At 37.9% G+C, this 25,656-nt stretch overlaps 1 protein-coding gene across 1 annotated transcript; it reads right to left on the bottom strand.

Annotated features, from left to right (window-relative positions):
* Positions 1-255: 255 nt before the first annotated feature.
* Positions 256-22,799, bottom strand: LOC311176669 (guanylate-binding protein 3-like; the record flags this gene model as incomplete). The annotated part of the gene is made up of 11 exons (XM_084242320.1): positions 256-309; positions 4,305-4,472; positions 5,372-5,565; positions 5,913-6,015; positions 7,100-7,312; positions 8,676-8,956; positions 9,854-10,099; positions 11,328-11,563; positions 11,769-11,878; positions 20,368-20,495; positions 22,610-22,799. 11 exons carry the CDS (start codon positions 22,797-22,799, stop codon positions 256-258), a joined length of 1,923 nt encoding a protein of 640 aa, XP_084098446.1.
* Between the last annotated feature and the right edge of the window lie 2,857 nt (positions 22,800-25,656).

The following is a 25,656-nucleotide window of genomic DNA, read 5'->3' as shown; positions in this document are numbered from 1 at the left end:
AGTTCTTGTACGGCCCATGCAATAAAATCAGTATATAGTGAACAAACATGATACATGTTCAAGTAATTTTTAACAGCTTCTTCCCATTAGACTGGCTTATTTTCCTGAAATGAGCATCCATAGAGCTCCACAGAGGGTCCATATTTGCTCCTTTGGGGAAATAATATAAAATACAAAACTCACTTTCTTAATAGCTGACAAAACTTGAATGCAACCAAGACATTCTTTGGTAGATGAATGAATAGATCAACTTTGCTAGATCCTAACAATGGAAGAATATTCAATGCTAAAGAGTAATGAGCTATCAGCCTGCAAAAAGACAAAAAGGAGGCTTAAACACATATTAATAAGTGAAAGAAACAATGAAAATATTCTGTATGGTTTTGTGATGAAGAGTACATGTGATTATGCATTTGACCAAACCCACTGAATGTGCAACATCAAGAGCAAACCTTTAAGTAAACAGTGGACTTTGGGTAATTACGATGTGTGGTCTAGTTCTTTTAAACAAGGTACTATTTTGGTTAATAATGTTAAAAACAGGGAAGACCATGCATGTCTGAGAGCAGGCATTTTATGAGAATCTCTCCACCTTCCTTCCTCTCTATTTTATTGTAAACTTAAACTTCTCTTAAACATTTTCTTTTAGGGAAAAGAGACAGTGAGGGATAATTGAACACTATCTTGATTTTTGGTGTTTCTATGAAATTAGTTTTTGTAGTTGATAATGTTGTGGTTATTTACTTGAGGTAAGTTCTTACTGTTAAAGACATCTGAAATATTTTTGGATGAAAGTATATGATGCTGATACCTTTGGATGAAAGTATATGGAATTAACTATTACATAATTGGAGAGAGAGGGAAAGTCGTGGAGGAAATAAAAATAGTAATGAGTGGTATTTGTTGAAGCTGACACTACTTTGTATTAGTTTGAAATTCTTCCAAATAATCTCAGCAAAATGGCATCTACTCATTGAGGTCTGTCCGGAAACCTCTGTTATTCTCCACTATATCACCTTGATATTTGTATTTTTTCCTCATGAGTACCTGAAATTCATGTATATGAGAGCAAGGACCTCCTGTGTCCACAGATGCTTCCCCAGCACCTAGAACAGAGCTTGGCAAAGAGAACAGGCTCAATGGGATGATGTCACTAAACATACAGTGATTAGTATATGAGAGAAACCTTCCATTCTGATCATTTGAATATATAAACTTTTGAAGTGTATTAGAATAAATGCCTAAGTGAACATTTTATTCATTTGTTAATTTAGTAATCACATATTTAAAAGTGCATATTGAAGTTAAAGCGATATTTTCATCTAGCTTACCCACATTTTCTGTAACAAATTTCTTCAAATTCATCACATCGTTTTAAAAACATGTTAGCTCTACGGTTCATGAAAATGCTTTCGCTTATTTCTGCAGACCAATTGGAAGCTTTTCAAGGTTATTATTAGTGTAACTGAAAGAAAAAGTAGAGCAGTGCTGCTTTGAAATAGGATTAATGCTAAGAAATCAGCTGCTTATGTTCCTGAATGATGTGTATTGTTTATGTGTAAGGTACCAAGAAGTTGTCTCCAGGCGTAGCTGAATCTGTTTTTGTGGATTGTGTAGAATGTAAGGGCAAATAAGAGAAAATCTTTGAGTTCATATATTGTGAAATAGAGGTTTTTTTCAAAATTTGCATGTCAGTAAAACATCAATAACAAATAACTGTTTAGTATAGTGAACACTTTGGGAAACATTTATAGTTCACTTTAATGTACATAAATTTTCCCTATTACGTTTTCCCCTTTCACATGGAAAAATTTATACCTTGAAACGGAATACATAGTTATGCAAGATAAGAAGTGAGAGTAAGTTGACTCTTACCCTTCAGTATAAATGGAGATAAGAAACCAGCTGTGAACTGAACACTACAATGTTCATCACTATCTCTAACTTCTTTACTTACAGCATTGTATTTGATATAGAAAATATGGTGTTCTTACAGGGGATTTCCAATATATGTTCATGGTGGATCATAGATGCAAGAAAAGTTCTGGCAAGATTAAGCATCCATTTATGATTTAAAAATCTCAAAAGATGAGAATACAAGGGATATGCTTCAACATAGTAAGGCCATATAAGCCACAACTAACGTCAAATTCAAGGTGAAAAATGAAGTTTTTTCCTCTAAGATCTGATAGGAGACAATTTTTTTCTTAAATTGTTACTTAAATCGAAAGAGTATTCTATTTCAGCAGAACCTTGTGAGACAGAGGTATTGTGGTGGGAATGAGAGGTTTGGGTGATAGAAGGATTTGCTTTATAATTTTAATCACCATAATTGTCCTATGAGCCAGGGTCTGTTGTTCATGGCGAGGTAATTTCATGGAGAAGAAACTTGAGGAACCCAAACCTGTTTCTCAGAGAAACAGGGTGACATATTCAGCAGGGCGTTCATGTCCTTACTACCTCTGAGTCTCTTCTTCATGAATTCATAAAGTTGAGTTCTTTATTTTGAGAAACCCAGAGAGCAGCCAATATAAAAAGGAAATGGTACTTTGAGACCCTGTCCAAACAGTAGTGGCCCATATATTTATTCACATATACTTATGGAATACATGGTGCTTGTTTGCTGGACAGGTAGTAACAGTTAAATAAATGATAACAAAAACCATCCAATATCCTTTCGTGATGAGGTAAGGAAGATAGCTGTAAACAGGGCATCTCAATTTCACAATTTTAATGATGGAAGCATCATCTGCATATCATATTGATAGGACAACAATTTTGCCAGCATTGTCTTACGTTAATACTGACGTACTTTTTTGTATGTCCCAGTCGATAATCACTCAGCAGCATGACACTTTACTGACAAATGTCCATGCGATTAAGAAAGTCCAAAGGTCCAACTTGAAAACAATTTCACGCCAACAAGTCATCAAAATTAAGTTCAAACCATCCAAAAAAAATTTTTAAATTGGATTTTAAATCATAATTAGTCAGGACACCATAGGAGAGCCATCGTAGTTCAAAGTTAGTACAGGAAGACACTTTATCCCATCTCAGGCAGTTGGGAAATGGTGAGGAGGAAAAGGGCAGGAAATCGAGGGTAGGGAATGAGGAAGACCACTGTTTAAGGAAATTTGGGTCCTGTGTGCACAGGCTGAGTCAAGAGAATAGGTTCAGTTTATGGAATGACAAGCATTTCATTCTAACCCAAGAGTTTTAAGCTCTAGACAGCTGGAATGAATTCCTACATGTTGAGTTTTCTTTCAACAAAATTTTCCTGGAAATTTACCATCTTGAAAATGTGGTGCTGGACTTTGGGAACCACTTCAGCCGACATCTTAGGACTTAATTCTGAAAATAGGTTAGGCTTTTTGAGAGGCTAAAATTTCAAGGCTTTTTGAGAGGCTAAAATTAGGATTTTCATCTGTACTTTTTGTTTCCTACTGTAGTAACCAGAGTGTTCTGTGGAACTGACTTAAGCAGAAATCCTAGTATAGCACCTATTCCTCCTGCTGTGGGAACTCCCCATCCATGATTATTGATTCTGGTCACATGTTAGAAATTGCATCTACTTGTGTTTAAATAAATTAAAATCAGTAAAATTTAACTTTACTTTTTCATGTTAGTGACTGTAGAGTCTTCTTTTTAAAGTATGTACTGAGAGTTACCCTACCAATAACTCACAGACGGACTTTAAAGTTGTTTCATCTTTTAAAGTTACAAAAATCTTGCAACAAATACATTACTATTTATCTTATTTCAAATTGGATAAATAAAATCTATAAGGTCAATATAGACTTGCTGAATCAACAGGTTTTCGTTTCAATTTTTGAGATACATATTTTTACCATTTGCACTCTTGCTGCAAATATGAGACTCTGCCAGTTTCCCAATGTGCCAATCTGGTCTACTATGAAAAGTTGTCCAGGTGATATTCGACAGATGATACAGTCAACTCCTAATTTTACTTTGACTATCTTTAATAATCTGTAAAGTTTAATTTTTTCCTAATAATTCCTCACCGATGATATAATCTCATTATAGCTTACAGACATTATCTCCATGCCTATACTGTAGGTTACAGATGATTTCTTCATCTTATTATTTGTCTTTTTCATTTGAGGGAAACATTTCTCTTATTGAGTCATTATATTCTATTTTGTTTCCCATTAACTTATATTAATTCAGTCAAAACGAATGTTGTTTTAAAGATGTCAACCCCTGATATACTATGGTAATAACTTTTTTCTTTTCAACCAAGATTTCATAAATGTGCCCAAAGCAGACAGGCCTGCAGCAATGACCTTAAAAGGCCCGGGCACTACTGCAGTCAATATACTACAAGCATCAAGGAGGCCATCAAGGATTCCTTTGGATCTAGTTTCTTGAATAGCTTCTCTCAGATTATTTGCCTCTTTTTTCATCTCCTCATATTTCTTTTGGAATCCTTCAGTAAGTAGTTCTTCTTGCATCTGTAAAAAAGAAGAGAGTCTCCTGTTGAAAATACCCAATTATCAGTATTTTCTATTTAACAATTTCAGCAGCTAAGTATGTCCTGCTACTTCCAACTACCATAGGTGCTTTTTGATGAGTTTGTAAAATATATCCCTATGTTTGGACCTGCAAAGTGGAAGTATCCATGGTTTGTATCTCCCTATGACCCCTGAAAGCAATCACTGCAGTGGGATGTGTTGGGGCTGAGCCAGGCCTGACCACTATGCCAGCAATGTGTTCAAATCCTATGAGTGCACTTTGGAGGGGGATATAGATGTAATTCTGAGTATCTCTTGATTCCACTGAGGTGGTATGAGAACAGACATAACAAATAATGGGAAGTGCTGGCTCTCTATAGAACACAGTTAATGCATTCCAGGTTGTAGACAAAGAATGCTTCTAAGAATGCCCTCCTGGCTTATTCATGCACATTCTATAGATTCTTATCTCTAGGGAATGAATTAGGCAATTTGGAATATAATTGACCCAATTTTAGTGTTTTCAGCATCTCCTATTTTATATCAACCATAAATCTGATACTTTCAAGACCAAATGGATCTATTTCATGTTTCTTTGTGGTTTTATGTATCATTAAGGGCTCTAAGACTACTGTCCTATTGACTTTGGGATCAGAATCTGATCTTATAATAATCTAAACAACATGTGTTTTTGTGTATTCTGCAAAATGAAATGCCACTGGAGGTGTTGAATCTTATACATTTAAGGCTTCACACGATCCAGGTTTATTTGATATTTCAGGTAATAAATGTGTCTTGGATTTACTTCTAGGCCATGATTTTAGTTCAATTTTTTGTTCTCTTCCTACTGAGGAATCATAGTTATGCCCTCAGTCACTGCTCAGGCCATGAAGACATACCTTCAGCTTATGATCCAGCATCTTTTCCTGCTCTCTAAGTTGTTCTTCTTTTTCTCTCTCCATCTTCTCTTTCAGTTGTTCAATGTTTTCCTTGAAAGTTTTCTCTTGAGCCTCTATTATTTCCTGTTGTTCCTTCTCTCTCTTTTTTAGGAGCTCCTGTTCCTGCTCAGCTGCCTCCTTCTTGGCCCGCTCAGCTGTTCCACAATGGTTTTTGCAGGGGAAGAAAATAACAGTAATGCAGAGCTGCACCCTTCTGAGCTAATAGACTTTAATAGTTCCGTAGTATATTACCATATATTCTATATATATTAATAGTCTATAAAATGTCAGGGAAATCTCTAAAACCACCTAGTAGTCACACATGGAGAATGTGTCAGAATGTGATGGGAAGGCACTGTTGGTTGCAGGAGCAACAACACACATCTGGTTTATTTCACAGGTATCATTTTCCCCATAGAAATAGAGGATGCTGGTTGTTTCAGGAAAGTTTTGCTTTCACCTGTGTCAGTGCACTGCAGGACCTTCCCTCTCTGCCCCATACCTGCTATGGCCTTCTCCCCATCAGTTAGGGCTTTGTCTGCCTGCAGGATGGATTCCTCTATTGGTGCCTGTGACTTCAGGAAGCTCTGGAGGACCTCCTTTGCCTGAGGAAATAACAGAGAGAAAGGCTTAGTCAGGCAGACTGTTCGCTTATTAGGGAAAGTATTGTTCAGTGAAACTATAAATAATATCCTGTAAATTCTTCATCCATTTGAAGATCCACACTGGTTCTTTTCTTTCACTGGCCACAAAGTAAATACCAGCTAGAGCAGCTCACAATTTATTTTTTTTTTCATTATTTTTTAAATTTTATTTTTATATTCCCCATGCAATTGCAACCCCCTTATTTCTTCTTTCAAGCATGCCGCCCACACCTCTCCCAGGTCAAAGACAACCATATTTACATCCTGTTCTACAAAAACAACGTGTCAATTGTTTGTAGTGTCTGTGCATTTTTTCCCTGCTGATGGGATGCTTGTGCATGCTTTCTTTGTGAGATAGCATTTTTTGACACTAAAACATGTAGCTCCTACTTCTTCTTCCGGGGGAGTTTCCTAAAGTTCATTCTGAAATTTGAATGGCTTTCAGGTACTAGAGCTTTCCTATTAGTTCCACCACCTGATGACTGTGTATTTACAGGCAAGCTATTAACTTCTCAGTGCATTCCTTTTCTGAATTTTGTAATGGGATGCTTAGTTCATTGGAAGTAGTAGCTAATTCACATTATCAAAAGATTCAGCTGATAATCCAGATCTGGATTTAGGAAGTGAGTGCTCTAAATATGTCATTCATCAGTCACCATCACGAAAATCACTATTAACATCCCCTCAGTGTACACCTTTGTGATAACCATTATCTCAACTATGGACTATGTATTTGTCCCTTTCTGGAAAGACTAAACTTCTTGAGAACATTTTTTGTTTCTTTCATTATATATTTTCCATATGCAGCTCAAAAAGAGTTACACTGTTTGCTAAGTGAAAGGAATGGTCTTTCTCATCTAGATTCCTGATAATAAATCTTGTATTTGGGAAGAAATATTTGCATTTTATTGAAGAAAATCTAAATAATATGGATATAAAAGCTACAATGAGCTACCTCTCTATTTTCCTTTATCTATGCAAATAATGCTATAGTCTTAGACCCTACTACTCCATTTTGCTCTTCTCAGCTCTGGCTTTTCCTCACCTTAACTCCTTTCCTGGGCACCAGCTCATAGTCCTGCTCAATTTTGTTCTTTGCTTCTAAGTAGAGACTGTGTCCTCCAGGCACAGAGAATCTTCCTCTGGAAATGCTCTCCTTCAAGGACTCTGAAATCTTCCTAAGCTCAGCCTGGCAATATTTGAGAGATGCATCTTCATTCTGCAGCAAGAAATTCTCCTTCTCTTTCTCTGTGGTTTCCTGCCAGTGGAAAATGGAGAAATCCAAAAAAAAAAGAAGTTGTTAGGAGGTAACGTCCATCAGGGATCCTTCTGGAAGAAGGAATCTTGTGACCTAAGAGTGGATGAAACACGAAATGACCAGGAGTCAGGAGACTTGTATTAGCCCCGGGTCTGATCAATTCTCTTCATAACTTGTTTAAAGTCCCTATGGGCTGAGGTCATTTCCTATGGGCTGAGGTCATTGTCTCTGAAATGATGGGGTTGGAAGTCATGAACTGCCAATACAAATTATTTTCTTAGTTGATATAAAATATTTTATTAGTTTCATTTTTCAACTTAATAATTTGATATTTGCCAACATTGCATGATGTTCACAACATAACTCTAGTTAACATTTTTCATCTTACATAGTTGTGAATTTTTTCCTTTTACTGAAATCTTTTATGATCTATCCCCCAGCACTTTAAATATGCAATATAGTATTATCAATGGCTCATTTTAGATTGTGGAATTAACAATGCTCCATCCATCAGCAATGAATAATGGAAGTTATTGGATGACGGGAAGTAGACTTTCTTCTCTACTTGGAGTGGTTTGATACACATAATATACATAGCATATCAACTGCTCATTAGTGTGTTAAGTGGTATCTGAACAGAGTTCTGAATCTCTCTTACGTTCTTTCAGTGAGTGCTTGTGTGCATAAATATTAGGAACAAAACTTGTTTGTCTAGTTATAATTTCAATCCCCTCTTCTATATGAACGAAGTGATATTTGTGATTGGCCGAATGGTCAGAGGGAAAGTGAGTAGCAAACTTTGAGAGTAAAGGTGCCCTTGCTAAGAGGAACTAATTTGACCCCCAATAGTCTCCTCTCTGATGTGCACACCCTGCATGTTCTCTGGGACTGTGAATATTAATCCTGTTAGTAGGATATGTAAAGATAGTGGATTTTAAGAGAAAGAGAGTACCACATGGTCATTACCTAATCATTTAAATCCTTAAAAAGCATTTTCTGTAGGTTGGGGCAGAGAAGGTAGTCATGTAAAATTTATAAACACAAGGAGGATGGCATGTGCTCTTGGTAGATTAAAAAAAGAGGGTTGGTTCCCAGGGCCTCCATATGGTAAATAACCCCATTTGAAACTTGCCTTTTACTTCTACATGAGCGAAGTGCTGATACAGTCTTTTTGATGTTAAGCTCATGGTAACCAGTTTTGTTATAATAGGAAAAAAAGACACAATCTTTTAGAAAAAGGAAGGATTGTATCAAGTTCGTTCTTCAATGAGAGCACACGAACCATAGGGCTGAGCAGGGTGAATCTAGACATCATTCTGGAAACAAAAAAAAAAAAGGGCAAATGAAGGCTAAGATTTATTACCATAAGCATTTTCTGGAACTCCCACTTGTCATCCTTGAAGGAATGCTCCATAAAGACTGCAATGGCCTCCTTCTCACAAGCTGCATGCAAGTCTAACATCTCCTGGAGTGTGTCTGTGGGGAACCGCACTTTCTGGGCCATCTGCTGTCTGTAGTGGTCGGCTGCCTTCTGTACAGCCTCTGTGTTCTTAAGCTGGGCCAGAGTTGTCACTGCATTCTCTAAACAAGGTATATTTCCACTGTTGATGGCATCCACGTAGGTCTCAACTAGAGTCCCCAACCCTGAATGTCATGATATTTAGGGAATAAAAGGAATTTACTACATTTGGAGACCAACATTCTAAAAATCAAAAAAAGTTCATTGAAACAACTTCATTTTCATCTTTGCTTCACTTCAACCTTGTCCTCATCATTGTATTCTCTTCTTTTATCTTCAATGAATCAATACCCTATGATGTCACTTTGTATCTTTTACTCTCTCCATTACAGTTTTCTAATTCATCATTTTCCAATCATAAGTCAATGATATCAACCTATATCAACCTACATAGTCAAACTTTTTCAGGAAAAGTTTAGCCACAGAAATAAAATGAAAAAGAGCTTATTTTCCAGCTAAGTGAAGTACATAATTTATTGGCACTCTTTCCATATGAAAATAAGGGCACCCTTATTAAAAAAAATCATTATGAATTTCAGGCCAGTGCCACACTCCTCCCTCAGGCACATGTCCATCTGAACACAAGATACGGTGTTTCTGCCCAGGTGGCCTATTCATGATCCAGCTCAAGAGGTAAGATCATATTTAAACAGTTTCTCAAACACTCAATGAGCTTTCAGAGCCTCATGTCCTCTTATTTATTTCCTAACTGCTGTAAATTCACAGAACATTTGTGTCTCCTCACCAATAAACACTTTCACATCAACTCATCTGCATGCAGATTTCTATTCTTAACAGCAGCCAGTGCTTATGTGGTTACTGTGTTAGTTTCATGAGACAAAGGAGAGCTCAATAAACACTTTCCCATGGATATTTTAATGAAGGAACATGCATTTCTATGTGTAACATTAACATCTGCCTTACTCTACATAGAACAAGACTCAAAAGTGCCAACAAGCCTAAGGAGCAATGTTTCATCACACACACTGAGCCACAGAGACATGTTGTGACAATAGACTCACCGTTTCCAGTCACAGTGATCCCCTGCCTTAGGGTCTTGACTTCTGCATGTGTGAAGATATAGGAACAGAATTTTCGGGATTGCTCTTGGAAATTCAAATCCAGTTGATTTTCCAACACTTTCTCCAAGTGGTGTAACAGTTTTTTGTCACTTGTAGGTCGGTCAAAGACAAAGCACTTCCGTTTTGGAAAGAACTTCCTGATACACTCTCTAGGCAGGTTGGAATTTTGCATTTTGGGAATTTCACCTTCATAAGTAGAAAAAGAATAATCAGTGAATGATGCTTTCAAGCTGGGGGCTGAAGACTTTCATTCCAGGGATCCATCCAGAGAATGGATGGAGAATCTTTACTTCATACAGAACCAAGAATGAAGTTGGGAGGGAGGTCTCCATCCCAAATGAATAAACTTATGAGCATTTTCTTTAGTACTTGATGCTATGCAGTGATTGAGCTTTTATCACATGTTTGTTGAATGATGGTTTAATGCAAAAGTTTTCAGAAATATTTTTCTGATACTTGTTAGCCTTGAGATATTGTTTCTAAAGTAAAGTATGGGCATCGTTAAGGTATGTGCTATATAACTGGGAAAATGTCATGTAAGGGACATTTGATAAACAGGAGAGAAAACCATTATAAAATCAGAACTGTACATGGGATAGGTATAGAATTTCTGTTAGCAGACAGCACCAAAGACTAAGGTTAAGCCTTGCAATTTGGAGGCCTCACCAGTTCTCTATGTCATATTATATTGAACTTGATAATGTCATCCAGAGGGATTCTGGATATGTATCAACTATCAAATAAATATTTGTTGAAAGAATGAGTGATTAAGTAAATCAAAATGGATATTGATTTTACGTATCGTATAGTATCATCTCTGCTACGTATAACCTTAGTAATGAATACTTACATTAATGTTACTACACAAGGTGTGAAGCTACAGAATAAAGAGAGTGTTGTTATGAGAAGCCAAAAAGGAAAGGTTTGGACTGTCTCACTGGAGGGCTAGATCAATGCTTTTTGGGAAACTTCAAGTGTATAAAACTATTTTATATGTAACTATGTAAGCTAATAAAATAAACTGCATGAAATATATTTCAAAAGTTTGGTAATTTTATATCATTGTGCTTTTGGATTTATCTATTTCTAATATAATGGACATTTATTCTCTAAATAGAAGTGGAGGAACACTTAAACTGAATAAGTAAGAAAGATATGTAGGCCTTAGAAAGTTTGAGCACTCATTATAAGTATGAACTTTCAAGGTATCAATTTTTCTCAAATCATTTGGTCCAATAATGGATTCTAAAATTCATTGTTTGGCTTAAACTCTGATCACTGCTGTTTTTCCAGTCAGGATGATTGACTCCATACCCACCAATCATATACCAATAACCAATATCATAAATTTCAATCCAAAGTCAAGTAAAGAATTCATCTCAACTGTTGAATGACTGGGCATAGTTCATCCTACCTCCACCGAACCTTCCATCAACCGGGACATTCTCTATACCTTTAATCAACTTCAAGGCATTCTCCAGGTACTCATCTTCAGTGATGGGGTGACCATCTAACTCCAGCTCCAGTGTGAAATCACGGACAGCCCAAACAAAGTCTGGAAAGAAACTCACAAACTCAGCTGAGTCATTTCTTTCATCAGATCTGGGAGAGGATTTTGTCCTGATGAGGTCTGCTAGTTCAGTCACGTAGCTGGGATTTAGCTAAGGAAAGAAAAGGGCCTTTCGACAAAACTTTCAGATCTCACTCCCAAGCCAGTTTTAGAAACATTTCTATTTGCCCTCCTCTCCCTTTTCTCAATTCTCCAGGAGAACTGACTTACGGGAAAGAAAAAATAGTGTTACTGCTATTTCCACACACTTGATAATACAAGGTAGTCTTGCCCCATGAAGGATACTGCAGCTGCTCCAGGGCCTGGTTGTTGATGGTCCCAATGCTGTTGTAGACAAACATGCTGCTGAGAAGCACGGCCAGTGTGAAGATCCACGAGTCATTCTTAGGGTCACCCTAGAAAGTCATTACATTAAGGGGTGTAAGAGCTTACTCTTCTTTCACCAATCATTTCCTCACTTACTACATCATTTGTATTGTTGCTGAATAGTGGTGTAAAAAATCATAAATTTTGAAATCAATCCTAAATGAAAACCTCAATTTTGGAATTTACATTTTTTTCCTCTCATGGCCTGAGATACTTTTGCAATTAACTTCAGCAATGAATGACACTATCAGTGTGTGTCAGATATTTAAGACAATGACTAGACATAGAAGTAAGCATGATGCTTATGCAATATTTTTTTTAATCATTGGCTCTATTGGGACACAATTTTTCAATTAAATGAAGTTAACACTTCTGACTATATATCAACAAAATATCAGATGCTGAATTTATTTATGTGAACATAAAATTCCTGCCTCAAGAAGGTGTCTTCCTGGAGAACAGATATATAGGGCAGTATGGAAAGGAAACCATAATGACCACATTTTCAAGACAAAAGGGGACTTCCAACAAACTAGAAAATGTATTCTGTTAATCCAGAGTAAGAAGTGTTCATGTCTAAGTAGACTATGATAGCATTACATTGGGAACAGCATGGGTTAAGCATTGACAGTATGTAGAATTGTGGAGATTAATGAACCATGAGGTAGAGGGACCAATAAAAGACAATTGGAATTGTGGGAGTGCAGACATAAGGTATTACAAAGTTTTTATTTGACTGTGGTTGGTTATTTGTGTGGTAGTAGATGAAATGCTGTAGTGGGATTTGGGACTGTTATGTGTGACTTGTCATAGAATCAGATAATTCTCAAATGCACTGCAAGTTGCAAGGACAGCAATGGCTCTGATGTTATTAACGACAATTCCATGTGTTTTGGTACATTGGTAAATGCAATTAGATACAAAGAAGGTTTATGAAACCACAATGTCTTCAGAATCAGTAGATCATTGTAAGTTTATATTGAGGTAATTATTGAGTATTTTATGCTGAAATATTTAAATTCAGAATATCTAAATTTATATCCTCACTCTTTTTTTGTTAGAAATGGAAGTCTGGGAGCCACTGTTGCTACTTCCAATTCCAAATCTGACTTACATAAATACGAAAAAAAAAAATTGTATGGAGCTCAGACTAAAAACAAAACATCACAATTATTCCATTTATCATATTTTTGGTGGGTCTATTCATGTTTTTATATAAGCAGTGAGGAATTCATCTTCAAAACTCAGAGAATTGTACTAAAACCTAATAAGTAGTCCTGTCATAGCTGAAGCTTTTCTGGGGATTATTTTTATAGACTATTTCAAGATCTCCTATTTTCATGGTTCCTATTCTCAATCCCATTAATTCCCAACTCCCAAACCCCTTACACACATCTTAACTAAAAACAGTCTATTGGGGGTGCGGATCAACATGGTGGTGAGGAAACGCTGCGAGTAAGATCTCCCATTAAAAAAAAGTTAATAGGGAGGAAAAGCAGCAGGTCCCGGTGAGAACTGGGACACGGAAGATAAACGGGCAACTACAGCAAACTACCCGAAGGAGAAAGTTGCCATAAAAGAGGACTAGAAGGGAGGAAAGCGCAGAACCCTGCTCCCCTCCCCCCCCCACAGGGTTGGCACTCTCCGACCACCAGAAAGGAGGAAAAAATAACAAACTGAGACGACCAACAAGAACAAACTACGCATCAAGTGGGACTGTGAGTGGAAAGGAACTATTTCAGCCACCACACCCCTTGAACTGGAGCTGTGGAGAACCCTGCAGGATTCGCCGCGGAGGTGAGTGAACGGCTCCAGGTGCCATTGAGAAAAACAGAGACTCCTGGAGACCTACACACAGCCCCAGGCCAGCCAGTATGCTTGTGCAGAAAAGAGGTGCACTTGAAAAGGATACGCAGATCACGGCTGCCCAGGTCCCCGCGCCTGCGACCTAGGCTTGCGGGGAGACGCGCGGAGGCCCTCACTGAGGTGAATGTCCCTCACTGAGTAATCAGAAACCAGGCGCCTGGACACGGGAGCGAGTGAGGTGCAAAAGGCGCCATTTGGGCGGACACTGAACTGGGCTACAGCCCGCGTCCAGGCTTTGGAACTGAGACCCGGGGCATGAAATTTGGGGCGTGGGATCCCCACGACGGTGGGGCACAAGGCAAACACAGCACCCCAAAGCCGTTGAGGCTTTCCCCACCACTCCCACTCTGTTCCCCTGTCCCACGGGGTAAAAAAAAAAACCAGCTCTCCAAGGACACTAAGAGAGATCTCTGGTGCCACCTAGCGACCAGGAAAAAAAATCACCAACACCCCATAGAACAGGGACCTTTCTTCAATAAAGATTGCTTGAAACAGGCAGAAGGTTCCCAGAGGAGTCAGTGGTGAGCTGGAAAGTTCGCCCAAGCCAGGCCCCTTCTGACCAGCAGTCCGAGCCCAGAGGGGGAGCGGGCACCCACAGCCGGGGCAGACCAGGTGCGCGGAAGAGTGTGCCTGTCACCGAATCGCCATTTTAGAATAGGGACCGTTCTTCAGTAAAGACTGCTTGAAACCAGCAGAAGGCTCCCAGAGGAGCCAGAGGTAAGCTGGGAAGTTCACCCACACCAGGCCCCTTCTGGCCAGCAGTGTGAGCCCAGAGGGGAGCGGGCACCCACCACCAGGGCAGACCGGGTGTGCAGGGGAGTGTGTCTCTGCATAGCCACTTTAGAACAGGGACCTTTCTTCAATAAAGACTGCTTGAAACTGGCAGAAGGCTCCCTGTGGAACCAGAGGGAAAAAGTTCCCTGTGCAGTCAGAGGTGAGCTGAAGGCCCCCACAAGCCTGGTCCAGCCTGACAGGAAGTTGGAAACCAGAGAGGGATCCAGTGATTTGGAACCCAGAGTGCAATCCAGCTGCCCCACCTCCAGGGAAGTTAGTGGGACTTCAAAACACACCTTTGTAATTAAACACAGAAGGAGGAAATATTCTGGGACAGTGACAATTGACATACTCAAAGTACCACTGCCTCATTAGACTTCTGGCATAATAGTATTTGACTCATTTAGACCGCCAGTTCCTGAACCCCACAAAGAGCAAACCAAAAAGATGCTGGCCCGTACCAGCAACACACTGTCCCAAGACATACAGCAAATTAGAAAACAGGCAGTAGGGAGTAGAAAAACTACACGCAACCCAGCAACTCCTCAGGAAAAAGGCACACCACAAAAAGAAAACCACCCACCAGACTGCAATGAGAGTAACTTGGAAGAACTTCTGAGCCTTCCAGAAAGAGAATTTAAAATTGCCATGATTAAAAAACTGACAGAAGTCATAAGGAAAACAATAATAAGGGAAAAATAATCAACGATGAGAAGAATGAAATTGAGTCCCTAAAGAGGGAAATGAAAGAAATGCAGGAGATCAAAGAATTATTGGAGGAGCTAAAGAACTCTGGGAAAAGCAATGAAAGCAGAATAGATGAAATGGAAGAACGTTTAAGTACTTTGAAGACACAGAAGTAAAAAGAACCAAAACAAAAAAAGGACAGAGAAGTAAAAAGGAAAAAGACCGAAGAAAGACTTTGGGAACTATCTGACTCCATGAGGAAAGGAAATATAAGAGTTATAGGAATCCCAGAAGGAGAGGAGAGATATGCAGGAACAGAGAAAATATTCAAGGAGATAATTGAAGAGAACTTCCCAAATGTGAAGAAGGAGCTGAAAATTGATATACAAGAAGCAAGAAGAACACCAAACTTCCACGACAAAGAAACACTACAGGCAAGGAGAGAGTGGAGGGACATAGTCAATAGACTCCAAGAAAACAAATGCCAACCAAAAATACTCTATCCCGCAAAGCTCTCCTTCCTCTATGAAAAAAGAATAAGGACCTTCCCAGACAAATAAAAACTCTGGAATTTCATTACGACTAAACCCCCACTCCAAAAAATACTACAAGGAGTCCTAAAGCCAGAACCTCAGAGGGACAAATAACAATGAAAGAAGGCCAAAAAAAAAGTTATTAAAAGAATAAATAAATCAAATCAAATCAAAGGAAAGACAAACACAATGGCAAATACAGATACTAACATATCAATATTAACTCTAAATATAAATGGACTAAACTCTTCAATGGAAAGACACAGAGTTGCAGACTGGATTAAGAAACAAAACCCAACCTTTTTTTGTCTCCAGGAAACACATTTAGCTACAAAAAATAAAAATAGCCTCAAAGTTAAAGGATGGAAAACAATCCTACAAGCTAATGGACCAAAAAGGAAAGCAGGAACAGCTATACTTATATCAGATAAAACAGATTTCAAAATCAAAAAGGTAAAAAGAGACCCCAATGGTCACTACATTATGATCAAGGGGGCAATACTTCAAGAAGAAATAACACTCATTAACATATATTCACCAAATAAAGGAGCATCAAAATGTATCAGACAACTATTGTCATCTTTGAAAACAGACATCAGAGAAAACACATACGTAGTGGGAGACTTCAACACACCACTATCAACAATGGATAGATCAATGAGACAAAAAATAAGTAAAGACACTAAAGCTCTAAATAAGGATCTAGAGTGCTTGGGTTTAACAGACATCTATAGAACACCAAACCCCAAAAAAATCTGAGTACACATTTTTCTCAAGTGCACACATCATCTTACAGGATCGATCACATACTGGGACACAAGACAAACATCAACAGATACACCAAGATTGAAATCATACCAACCATCTTTTCTAACCACGAAGGCATCAAACTACAAATAAACCATAAAAAGAAGGCAAAGAACTCTCCTGCCTCATGGAGATTGAAAACCACACAACTGGAAGACCACTGGACTAATGAGGAGATCAAAGAAGAAATTAAAAAATTCTTTGAAATGAATGACAAGGAGGACACCAATTTCCTAAATGAATGGGATGCAGCAAAAGCACTAATAAGAGGAAAATATATAGCAATAGAGGCTCACATCAAGAAACAAGAAAGAATTCAAAGAAATAACCTAATTTCGAAGCTCAGAGATATAGAAATAGAACAACAACAACAACAAAAAAAAAACCCAAAACCAGTAGAAGAAAAGAAATAATAAAAACCAAAGCAGAAATAAATGAGATCAAAACTAAAAAAACAATCCAAAAGATCAATGAAACCAAGAGCTGGTTCTTCAAAAAAATAAATAAAATAGACAAACCCCTAGCCAGGCTCACAAAGGGAAAAAAGGAGAAAGCACAAATAAACAGGATCATAAATGAAAGAGGAGAAATCACAACGGACACAGCAGAAATCAAAAGAATAATCAGTAACTACTATGAACAGTTATATGGAAACAAGTTCAACAATCCAGAGGAGATGGACAAATTCCTACAACTCTATCACCCAAAGCTAGATAAAGAAGAAATAGAACACTTAAACAGACCAATTACAAGCAGCGAAATTGAAATGGTAATCAAAAACCTCCCCAAAAACAAAAGCCCAGGACCTGATGGATTTACAAATGAATTCTACCAACATTCAGAAAAGAATTAGTGCCTATCCTTCACAAACTCTTCCAAAAATTTGAGAAGGAAGGGATAATACCAAACACGTTCTACGAAGCCAACATTACACTAATACCAAAACTGAACAAGGACAACACAAAAAAAGAAAACTACAGGCCAATCTCCCTAATGAACACTGATGCAAAAATCCTCAATAAAATTTTAGCTATCAGAATCCAACAATGTATCCATAAGATAATCACCACAACCAAGTAGGATTCATTCCGGGGACACAAGGACGGTTCAACATCCGAAAATCAATCAACGTTATCCAACATATCAACAAAAAGAAAGATAAAAAAAATATGATTATATCAATAGATGCCGAGAAAGGTTTCAACAAAGTGCAACACCCATTCATGATAAAAGCCCTTGAAATTCTCGGGATACAAGGAACATACCTCAACATCATAAAGGCCATATATGACAAGCCAACAGCCAGTATCATTCTCAATGGTGAAAAGCTGAAAGCATTTCCATTAAGATCTGGAACAAGACAAGGATGTCCACTCTCACCACTACTTTTCAATATAATACCGGAAGTCCTAGCCAGAGCAATAAGACAAGAGAAAGACATACAAGGAATCCAAATAGGAAAAGAAGAAGTCAAACTATCACTATTTGCAGATGATATGATAATATACATAGAGAACCCCAAAAACTCCACAGAAAAACTAATTCAACTCATCACTCAGTTCAGTAAAGTGGCAGTATACAAAATCAACACACAAAAGTCAGTAGCCTTCCTATACACAAACAATAAATCTGAAGAAGAAGAAATCAAAAAAACCATCCCTTTAATTATCGAAACAAAAAAAAATCAAATACTTGGGAATAAATCTAACAAAAGAGGTAAAGGACCTATACAAAGAAAATTATAAAACACTGTTAAAAGAAATAGAAGAAGACACAAAGAAATGGAAAGACATCCCTTGCTCATGGATTGGAAGAATAAACATTATTAAAATGGCCATCCTACCAAAAGCAATACACAGATTCAATGCTATTCCAATAAAAATGTCAATGTCATTCTTCGAAGATATAGAACAATTATTGATGAAATTCAAATGGTATCACCAAAAACCTTGAATAGCCAACGCTTTCCTGAAAAAAAAAAAAAAAAGAAGGGAATGGATGCACTCCCAGACTTCTTCAAACTATACTACAAAGCCATAATCATCAAAACTGCATGGTTTGGAACAAGAACAGACACACACCCAATGGAATAGAATAGAAAATCCAGAAATAAACCCACAGAGTTATGGTCAACTAATCTTTGACAAAGGAGCAAAGAATGTGCATTGGAGCAAAGAAAGTCTGTTCAATAAATGGTGCTGGGAAACTGGGTCGCTACATGCAAAAGAATGAAGCTTGACTACTACCTAACACCATGCACAAAAACCAAAATGGATTAAAGAACTAGACATAAGACCTGAAACCATAAAATACATAGAAGGAAATATAGGCGAAACACTATGTGATATGCACATCAAAGACATCTTTACAGACACATGACCCAAAGCAGTGATAGTGAAGGCAAAGATAAACAGCTGGGAGTACATCAAATTAAAGAGCTTCTGCACAGCTAAAGAGACAATAACAAAAATAAAGAGAAACCCCACCAACTGGGAGAACATTTTTGCACCCAACACTAATGATAAAGGACTGATCATAAAATCTGCAAAGAGCTGATGAGACTCAACAACAACAAAGAAAATAATCCAGCCAAAAAATGGGCAGAAGAGCTAAAAAGAAACTTCTCTGAAGGGAAATGCAAATGGCCAACAGGCATATGAAAAAATGTTCAACATCACTTGTCATCAGGGAAATGCAAATCAAAACTACCATGAGATACCATCTTACACCAGTGAGAATGGCACATATTAAAAAAACTAGCAACAACAAATGTTGGCGAGGTGGTGGAGAAAAAGGAACTCTCCTGCACTGTTGGTGGGAGTGCAAACTGGTCCAACCACTATGGAGAGCTGTGTGGAGATTTCTGGACCTACTAAACATAGAGCTTCCATATGATCCAGCAATTCCTCTCCTAGTTATTTACCCAAAGGACACAGAAACATGCACCCCTATGTTTATAGCAGCACTATTTACAATAGCTAAGCTTTGGAAACAACCCAAATGCCCAAAAATAGATGGCTGGGTCAAGAAGATGTGGTACATATACACCATGGAATATTACTCAGCATTCAAAAAATATAAACACATGCAATTTGCAGCAACATGGATGGAGCTGGAAGGGATCATGCACAGCGAAATAAGCCAGAAAGAAAAAGAAAAATACCGGATGGTCTCACTCATAGCAGGAATCTAGAAAACTTAAATAAGGGACCAGGAAAAAGAATAACTATAAGAAAGAAAATATCAAAATCAACAAACAACTATGAACCAGAGACATTCTATGGTGGGTGGGGGGTGGGAAAAAGAGGGCTTGGGGTCAAAATAAGGGGGTTGTAATTGTATGTTGAATATAAAAAATAAAATTTAAATTAAAAAATAAAAATAAATAAATCTTTAAAAAAATTTTTTTAAATGTCTATTGACCCATAGGTTATAGCTTCCTCCAGGTGTTTCCCATATCCTGAATCATTACATTTTGTTCTTCATTTTTATATCTATGGTATCCAGTACTGATAACCTGCTTATTTCTATTCTCCCAATACTAGACTCTGGGTGTTCTTTCCTTCACTGTACTTAATACTGTAATTCCTTAAGTACAGTGTACTTCCTTAAGTAACATAACACAAAAGCCTCAGTTCAGCAACCAGGTCACTTTTTGACTAGTATCATTCAATGTAGTATTAAAAATGAGAAGGTCTAGTCCTAATAAGTAAAGTACTAATCTTTAAAGGAAACAAATTCAAAATAGAATTTAACCTCATTGTTCAAAATATCATGTCATAAAACTGAATTGAGGTGACAAAGTGAAATATAAATAGGGTATTGAGAGCAAAGAAGATTCTGTGCCTTACCTTTTCCACATCCCCCAGGCCCTCAGTGTCCAGAAGGACCAGGGTGTGCTTTGGCTTGGAGGGGTGGGGCACACACCACATCCAGATGCCCTTGGTTTCAGACTGCACTGTGGAGCCCAGAGGGAAACCTGAAATGAAAGGGGATAAAGTGTTGTTACTGATAATAGATAATCAGGTAATAGATAGTCCAGGATGTCCATGGGTTACATTAGTTAAACTTGTAATATGTAGCTTTTAGGTTACATTGACTAAATTTATTATATATGTATGTTTTATGCAACCCTGTCTATATGTTATAGCTTGCACAGTAGAAAATACCAAATAGAGAAAGAGAAGGGCAGATAATTGATCCCTGATTGAGAGGAAAATTGGTACTGTTTCAGCAAGGACAAGCTTATTAAGGAAATTCTCAAGAAGGAGTTTATATTCCTGGTTCATCTCACACATCACTGACTCACATGTCACATTAGTGAATTATGTAATCTAGTTTATTTTAAACATTTTTAGAAATTGGGTTTTTTTTTTTAGTTGAGGTAACATGGCATATACTGCATATGATTTGGAGGTTCTATTTCACACAGTTCTTCAGATGTATGATACTAACCACGACAACTATCAAGGCATCCATAGTTCTCACCATAGTGCAGGCCCTCCATGCTCTGTTCCCACCTACACCCCTCCTCTTTTGGAGCTTAAAAAATAGCAAGTACCAAAAGAGGTAACAAGTTAGAATAGAATTCTTGAAATAAGAAATGCTAGAAGGGCCTCCCTGGTGGCACAAGGGATTAAGCACCACACTATGAAGCTATCCTCAACTACTGCAGCACGAGTTCGATCCCTGGTCAGGGAGCTACCCACATGGCACAGCAGACCTCTCCTGTCTCGCCCGCTGCTCCCCTCAGCAGTGTATTTCAGTCAATCTGCCTGTTTTGCTCCCCACTCTGTCTCTGGTGATTCCTCTCACCTCCTGAAATTCTGGCCTGTACTCCAGTTCTTGTATGCATAAATAAATAAATCTTTTAAAAGAAAAAGAAAGAAATGCTAGTAGTAGGTAAATATAGGGATAATTTCAAACTATACAGAATGAGGCCAATAACTGTAGAAGACCAATAACTATATAATGCATATAAATAGTCACAAAATCAGCAATAGTTAAACAGCCTTTTTTCCCAGTTGTTTTTTTTTGAAGATGTGCATAATTCTCAATTGCTGTTATCCAATAAGCATATAAATTGCATATAAAGTTTGAAAAGCTATCTTTTAATATCTAGCATGGCTGAAAGTATATATATTCTATGAACCAACAGTTCTACTTCTGGGAATATCACAAACACAAATACAAGAATACAGCACCATTCATAAAAACTAGAATAATACCAATGTTCATCAACAACAAATGGATACATAAATTGTGGTGTTTTTGGACACTAGTATAGTATAATTGGGTAAATAAATAATATATACCTATGACAAACTCTAAGGACTTTATATAAACTTCTTGTTGAGCAATGGAAGCAGGAATACCAGAAGTATAATTCCCTTTATATAGAGTTTAGGCTATTTCTGAGAACATACTCAGATTATAAAACTATAAAAATTGAAGAGTGAGAGAATGCACCATGAAATTATAAGCATTGATGAACTCTAGTATTTTATTGATGTTTTATTTTTACATGTGGACAATGATTATAGAGCTTGTCAGTTTATATTTACTAAATTTATCATATATGTATATGTTTTATGCAACCCTCTCTATATGTTATAGCTTGCACATTAGGTAACACCAAGTAGAGAACAAAAAAGGATATAACTGATCAAATTTTGCTATAAAATGATGCAAAAATGCTTTAACATAGCCTCATTTATATGGACTATACTGGGTTTCTACTAACTCTCCTTCATCCATCCATTTTTAAAATGAAGTCCTATTGAGCAATATTTTTGATATGACCTAATTTAGAGCAAAATTTATGTTGGAACAAGTAAGGGAATACTTACTGGCCTGAGCTACTGAGCCAGATAAGAGCAATTGAAATTAAATTAATGAGGTATTCTTTGTTAAAGTTTGGTAAAGGGAGATTTGGGGCAGATGGGGTTGAAGTTATAAATGTAGCAATGATAATTAGTGTTCTTCAGTGGGAAGTGCTATTTTTTCCTAAAATGAACCTAAAGGAGGTGCCACATCAGCCTCTGTCCTCACTGCTGAACCAGCATGTGTCCCCTGCCCCGGAACAGCACTCACCATGGTTCTGTCCTGCCAGGCGGTTCATTAGGTAGGACTTTCCTGTGCGATACAGCCCTGCAATGGCCACCACTACCACGGGCTCCGAGATCTTCTCCAGAATCCTCAGTGCTTCTCGATTTACCCTCAGCTGCTGTTTCTCATTTTCCACTAGACAGATCGGGGCTGTCATGTTGGATCTAGATGCCATGGTGAGCTGTAACCCAAAGCACATGGTTACACAAGCCATGTACATATCAGCTTTCTGCTCTGGAATGTATATCTCAATTTTGTACATTTTGTGTATTTCTAAAGAACATCATACAGCCTCTTGTATCAACATTGGTGCAGGGGCCTAATGAATCTTGTATTACTGATGAATCCTTAAACTTGATCTATAAAAGTGAATGGAATGAAAATAAAAACTAAGCACTTATGATGAAGTTGTAAAACACTAACATTTGGGGACTAAATGGAGAAAGAAAGGGAGGTGGAGATAAGGAGCATCCAAGATCAATTTATTTCTCATTGATGCAGAAATACTTTTTGAGTACCTACACTGGGACTTGCTCATGGAGCTCAATTCTAGTGTGTGTGGGGTGGGGGAGGGAAGAGATAGACAAGTAACAAAGAAGCAAAATGGCAACACATGTATATTATATAGTTCATGCTAGAGGAAAATAATGAGGTAATAGGCATAGGAGGTATTGGTGGTTGAAGAGATATGGGGTGTGTCATGGAAGGCCTTTCCTAGAATGAGAAAATAAATGTATCAGCAAAGATGATGAGGACAGGTTTGGTGAATTGGTGGCAGCAGGAACAGGCTGGAAGAAGAGTGACTCTGAGCAAAAGAACAGAGAAAAATGGAACTCTCTCAAAACACATCACCATAATACCTGGAAACAGTTATGGGTGCAGGAATTATGATGAAACACACTTAAAGTGCAACCTTATCCAGATAGAGGACTCTGGGTAGGAATTGTAATGGGTACAGGAATTAATAAATGTAGCCAGATTGAAATTTCTTACTTATGGGGTGACAGGGTAGAGAGGATGTGGTCAAGGTGATTTAGGACCTGCCCAGCTCTGTCACAGTCCTACATCTGGGCAACTTTTTGTAACAGTGATTGGGTGATCACATGAATCAGAAACTTTTCATCACAGTGATGGGGTGATCACATGAATCAGCAGAGAGCAGAAAAGAGCTTTGAACACTTCATGTTCTCAAAGAAAATTCTAAATAACAGTCACATGTTCCCATATTTTCCTAGCTGTGTGACCACTGGAAAGATTATTAATGTCACTGTGGCTCAGTTACTCTTTGGAAAACTGTACTTTCTATTCATAATCCCCTGGGGAGGATAATTAAGGTAATTAGTGGACAAATGTCTCATAATTTTTATAATGCTCTTCAAATATTGCTGGTACATAGTAAATGCTACCAAGTAATGATAAAAAGTTGAGTAGGAAGGATTCTCTAAATGAAGATGAGGGATTGGCTTTGGACTGAAACAGTGACACCTTTCTCCTGGCAGCAAGTAGGGGAGGACACCTGTCATGAGGAGGAGGAGCAGGCAGGAGAGGACCAGCAGTGACAGCTGAGGGTGCATTAGAGGGAGAGTGAGTCAGGCCAGAGGAAGCAGAGTCCTGGGGTGTCAGAGCACAAATGCTGGAGCCAGGCTGCCAGGGATCAATCCCCAGAGTTCAGATCACTTCTTGTCTGTGAGACCTTGATAAAGGAGCATGCTCTGTGAGTCTCCGTTTCTCATCAGTGCTATAGGTAGAACAATAACTCCTTCCTGATTCATTACTATACAGGCTACTTACAAGGAGGCACTAAATATGTTTTTAATCCAGTATTAATGTACTATTTGACAATGAGTATGTTAGACAATGTGTAAAACTATATGGTTACATTAGTGAGCTGCTAATTGCCAGGAAATACAAGATATACAAAAACATCTGGTCAGAAAATACCATCAACTGATTTAACAGGCTTTCTGTAAAAAACCTCTCTCCTTTTTCTATTGTTATTGTGAGCAGAATGGAGAATCTGTTTCCATTGTGCTATATGCAGAAGGATGATAGACTTTATTTCTTATATTGAATATTTTAAAAGTTTAGGGAAAGCAGAGGGGGAGGCATAAGAACAGAGAGGGAAGGAGGAAGCACAGTGAACTATGGTTGTGGACTTGGTCATCCACGTGATTTGGTAGTGGGGGCAGTATGGTGGTGATAACTCATGGTGGGGGGTATCCTAATATTACCACAATTTAAAAAAATAATTTAAAATAAAGTATTGGAAGGGATAATTGTGTTTACAGCAAATATACTGATGTTGAGGTTAAATTAAATTTAACTGGGTCCTGTGAGCTAGTTGCCCTTATTGGTACTCTAGACACCAGCAGCATCCTGTGAGCAAGCTGCTCCATTAAAACCATCAACACCCTAACTACCTGTGGTATTTCTTGTGTCACAGTTTTAACAAAAAGTTTAGATACTCAGCATTTGCCAGCCCAGCTCTTGCTAAGTGAGCATAAAGAAACCACAGGCAAAGGAAACTCAAATGTGAAAGCTATGTCCCAGCTGCTCACTTCTGCAGTCACTTAATTCTGCTTTTCCCTCTCTTGGGAAAAAACTTTGCTTTACTTCTAAACTCTCAGTCTCTGGATTCTCCCACAATCCACCGAGCCGATCTGGACCCCTGGCACCACACCCCACCCACAGCTATACACTCCAAATAAACAAGTTCTATGAAACACTTGTATAAGATGGAGCCACCTGTTGGATAATTTCCAAAATTTTCTGTTCATGAGCGTCATCTGGAGTGACAGATAAAAAGAAATACCCGAAACTGTGTCTTCTCAGCAAGTAACGAATAGTTCTGAAACAGCTCTTGTGTGGACCTTGCAGTATACACAGCGAGTGATAGACAAACATGATTAGACCTTACAGGTATTTTTCACAGTGGACTAGTGAGTGTGAGATTGAATTATTCCATATAACACTGTCTGGTAGTATCTTTGGAATATTAAATGTTGCTAATACTAAAAATAATCTGTAGTCAA

This window comes from Talpa europaea (assembly GCF_964194135.1).
Source record: "Talpa europaea genome assembly, chromosome: 9".
NCBI lineage: Eukaryota > Metazoa > Chordata > Mammalia > Eulipotyphla > Talpidae > Talpa > Talpa europaea.
This window is presented reverse-complemented; position numbering and strand designations above follow the sequence as displayed.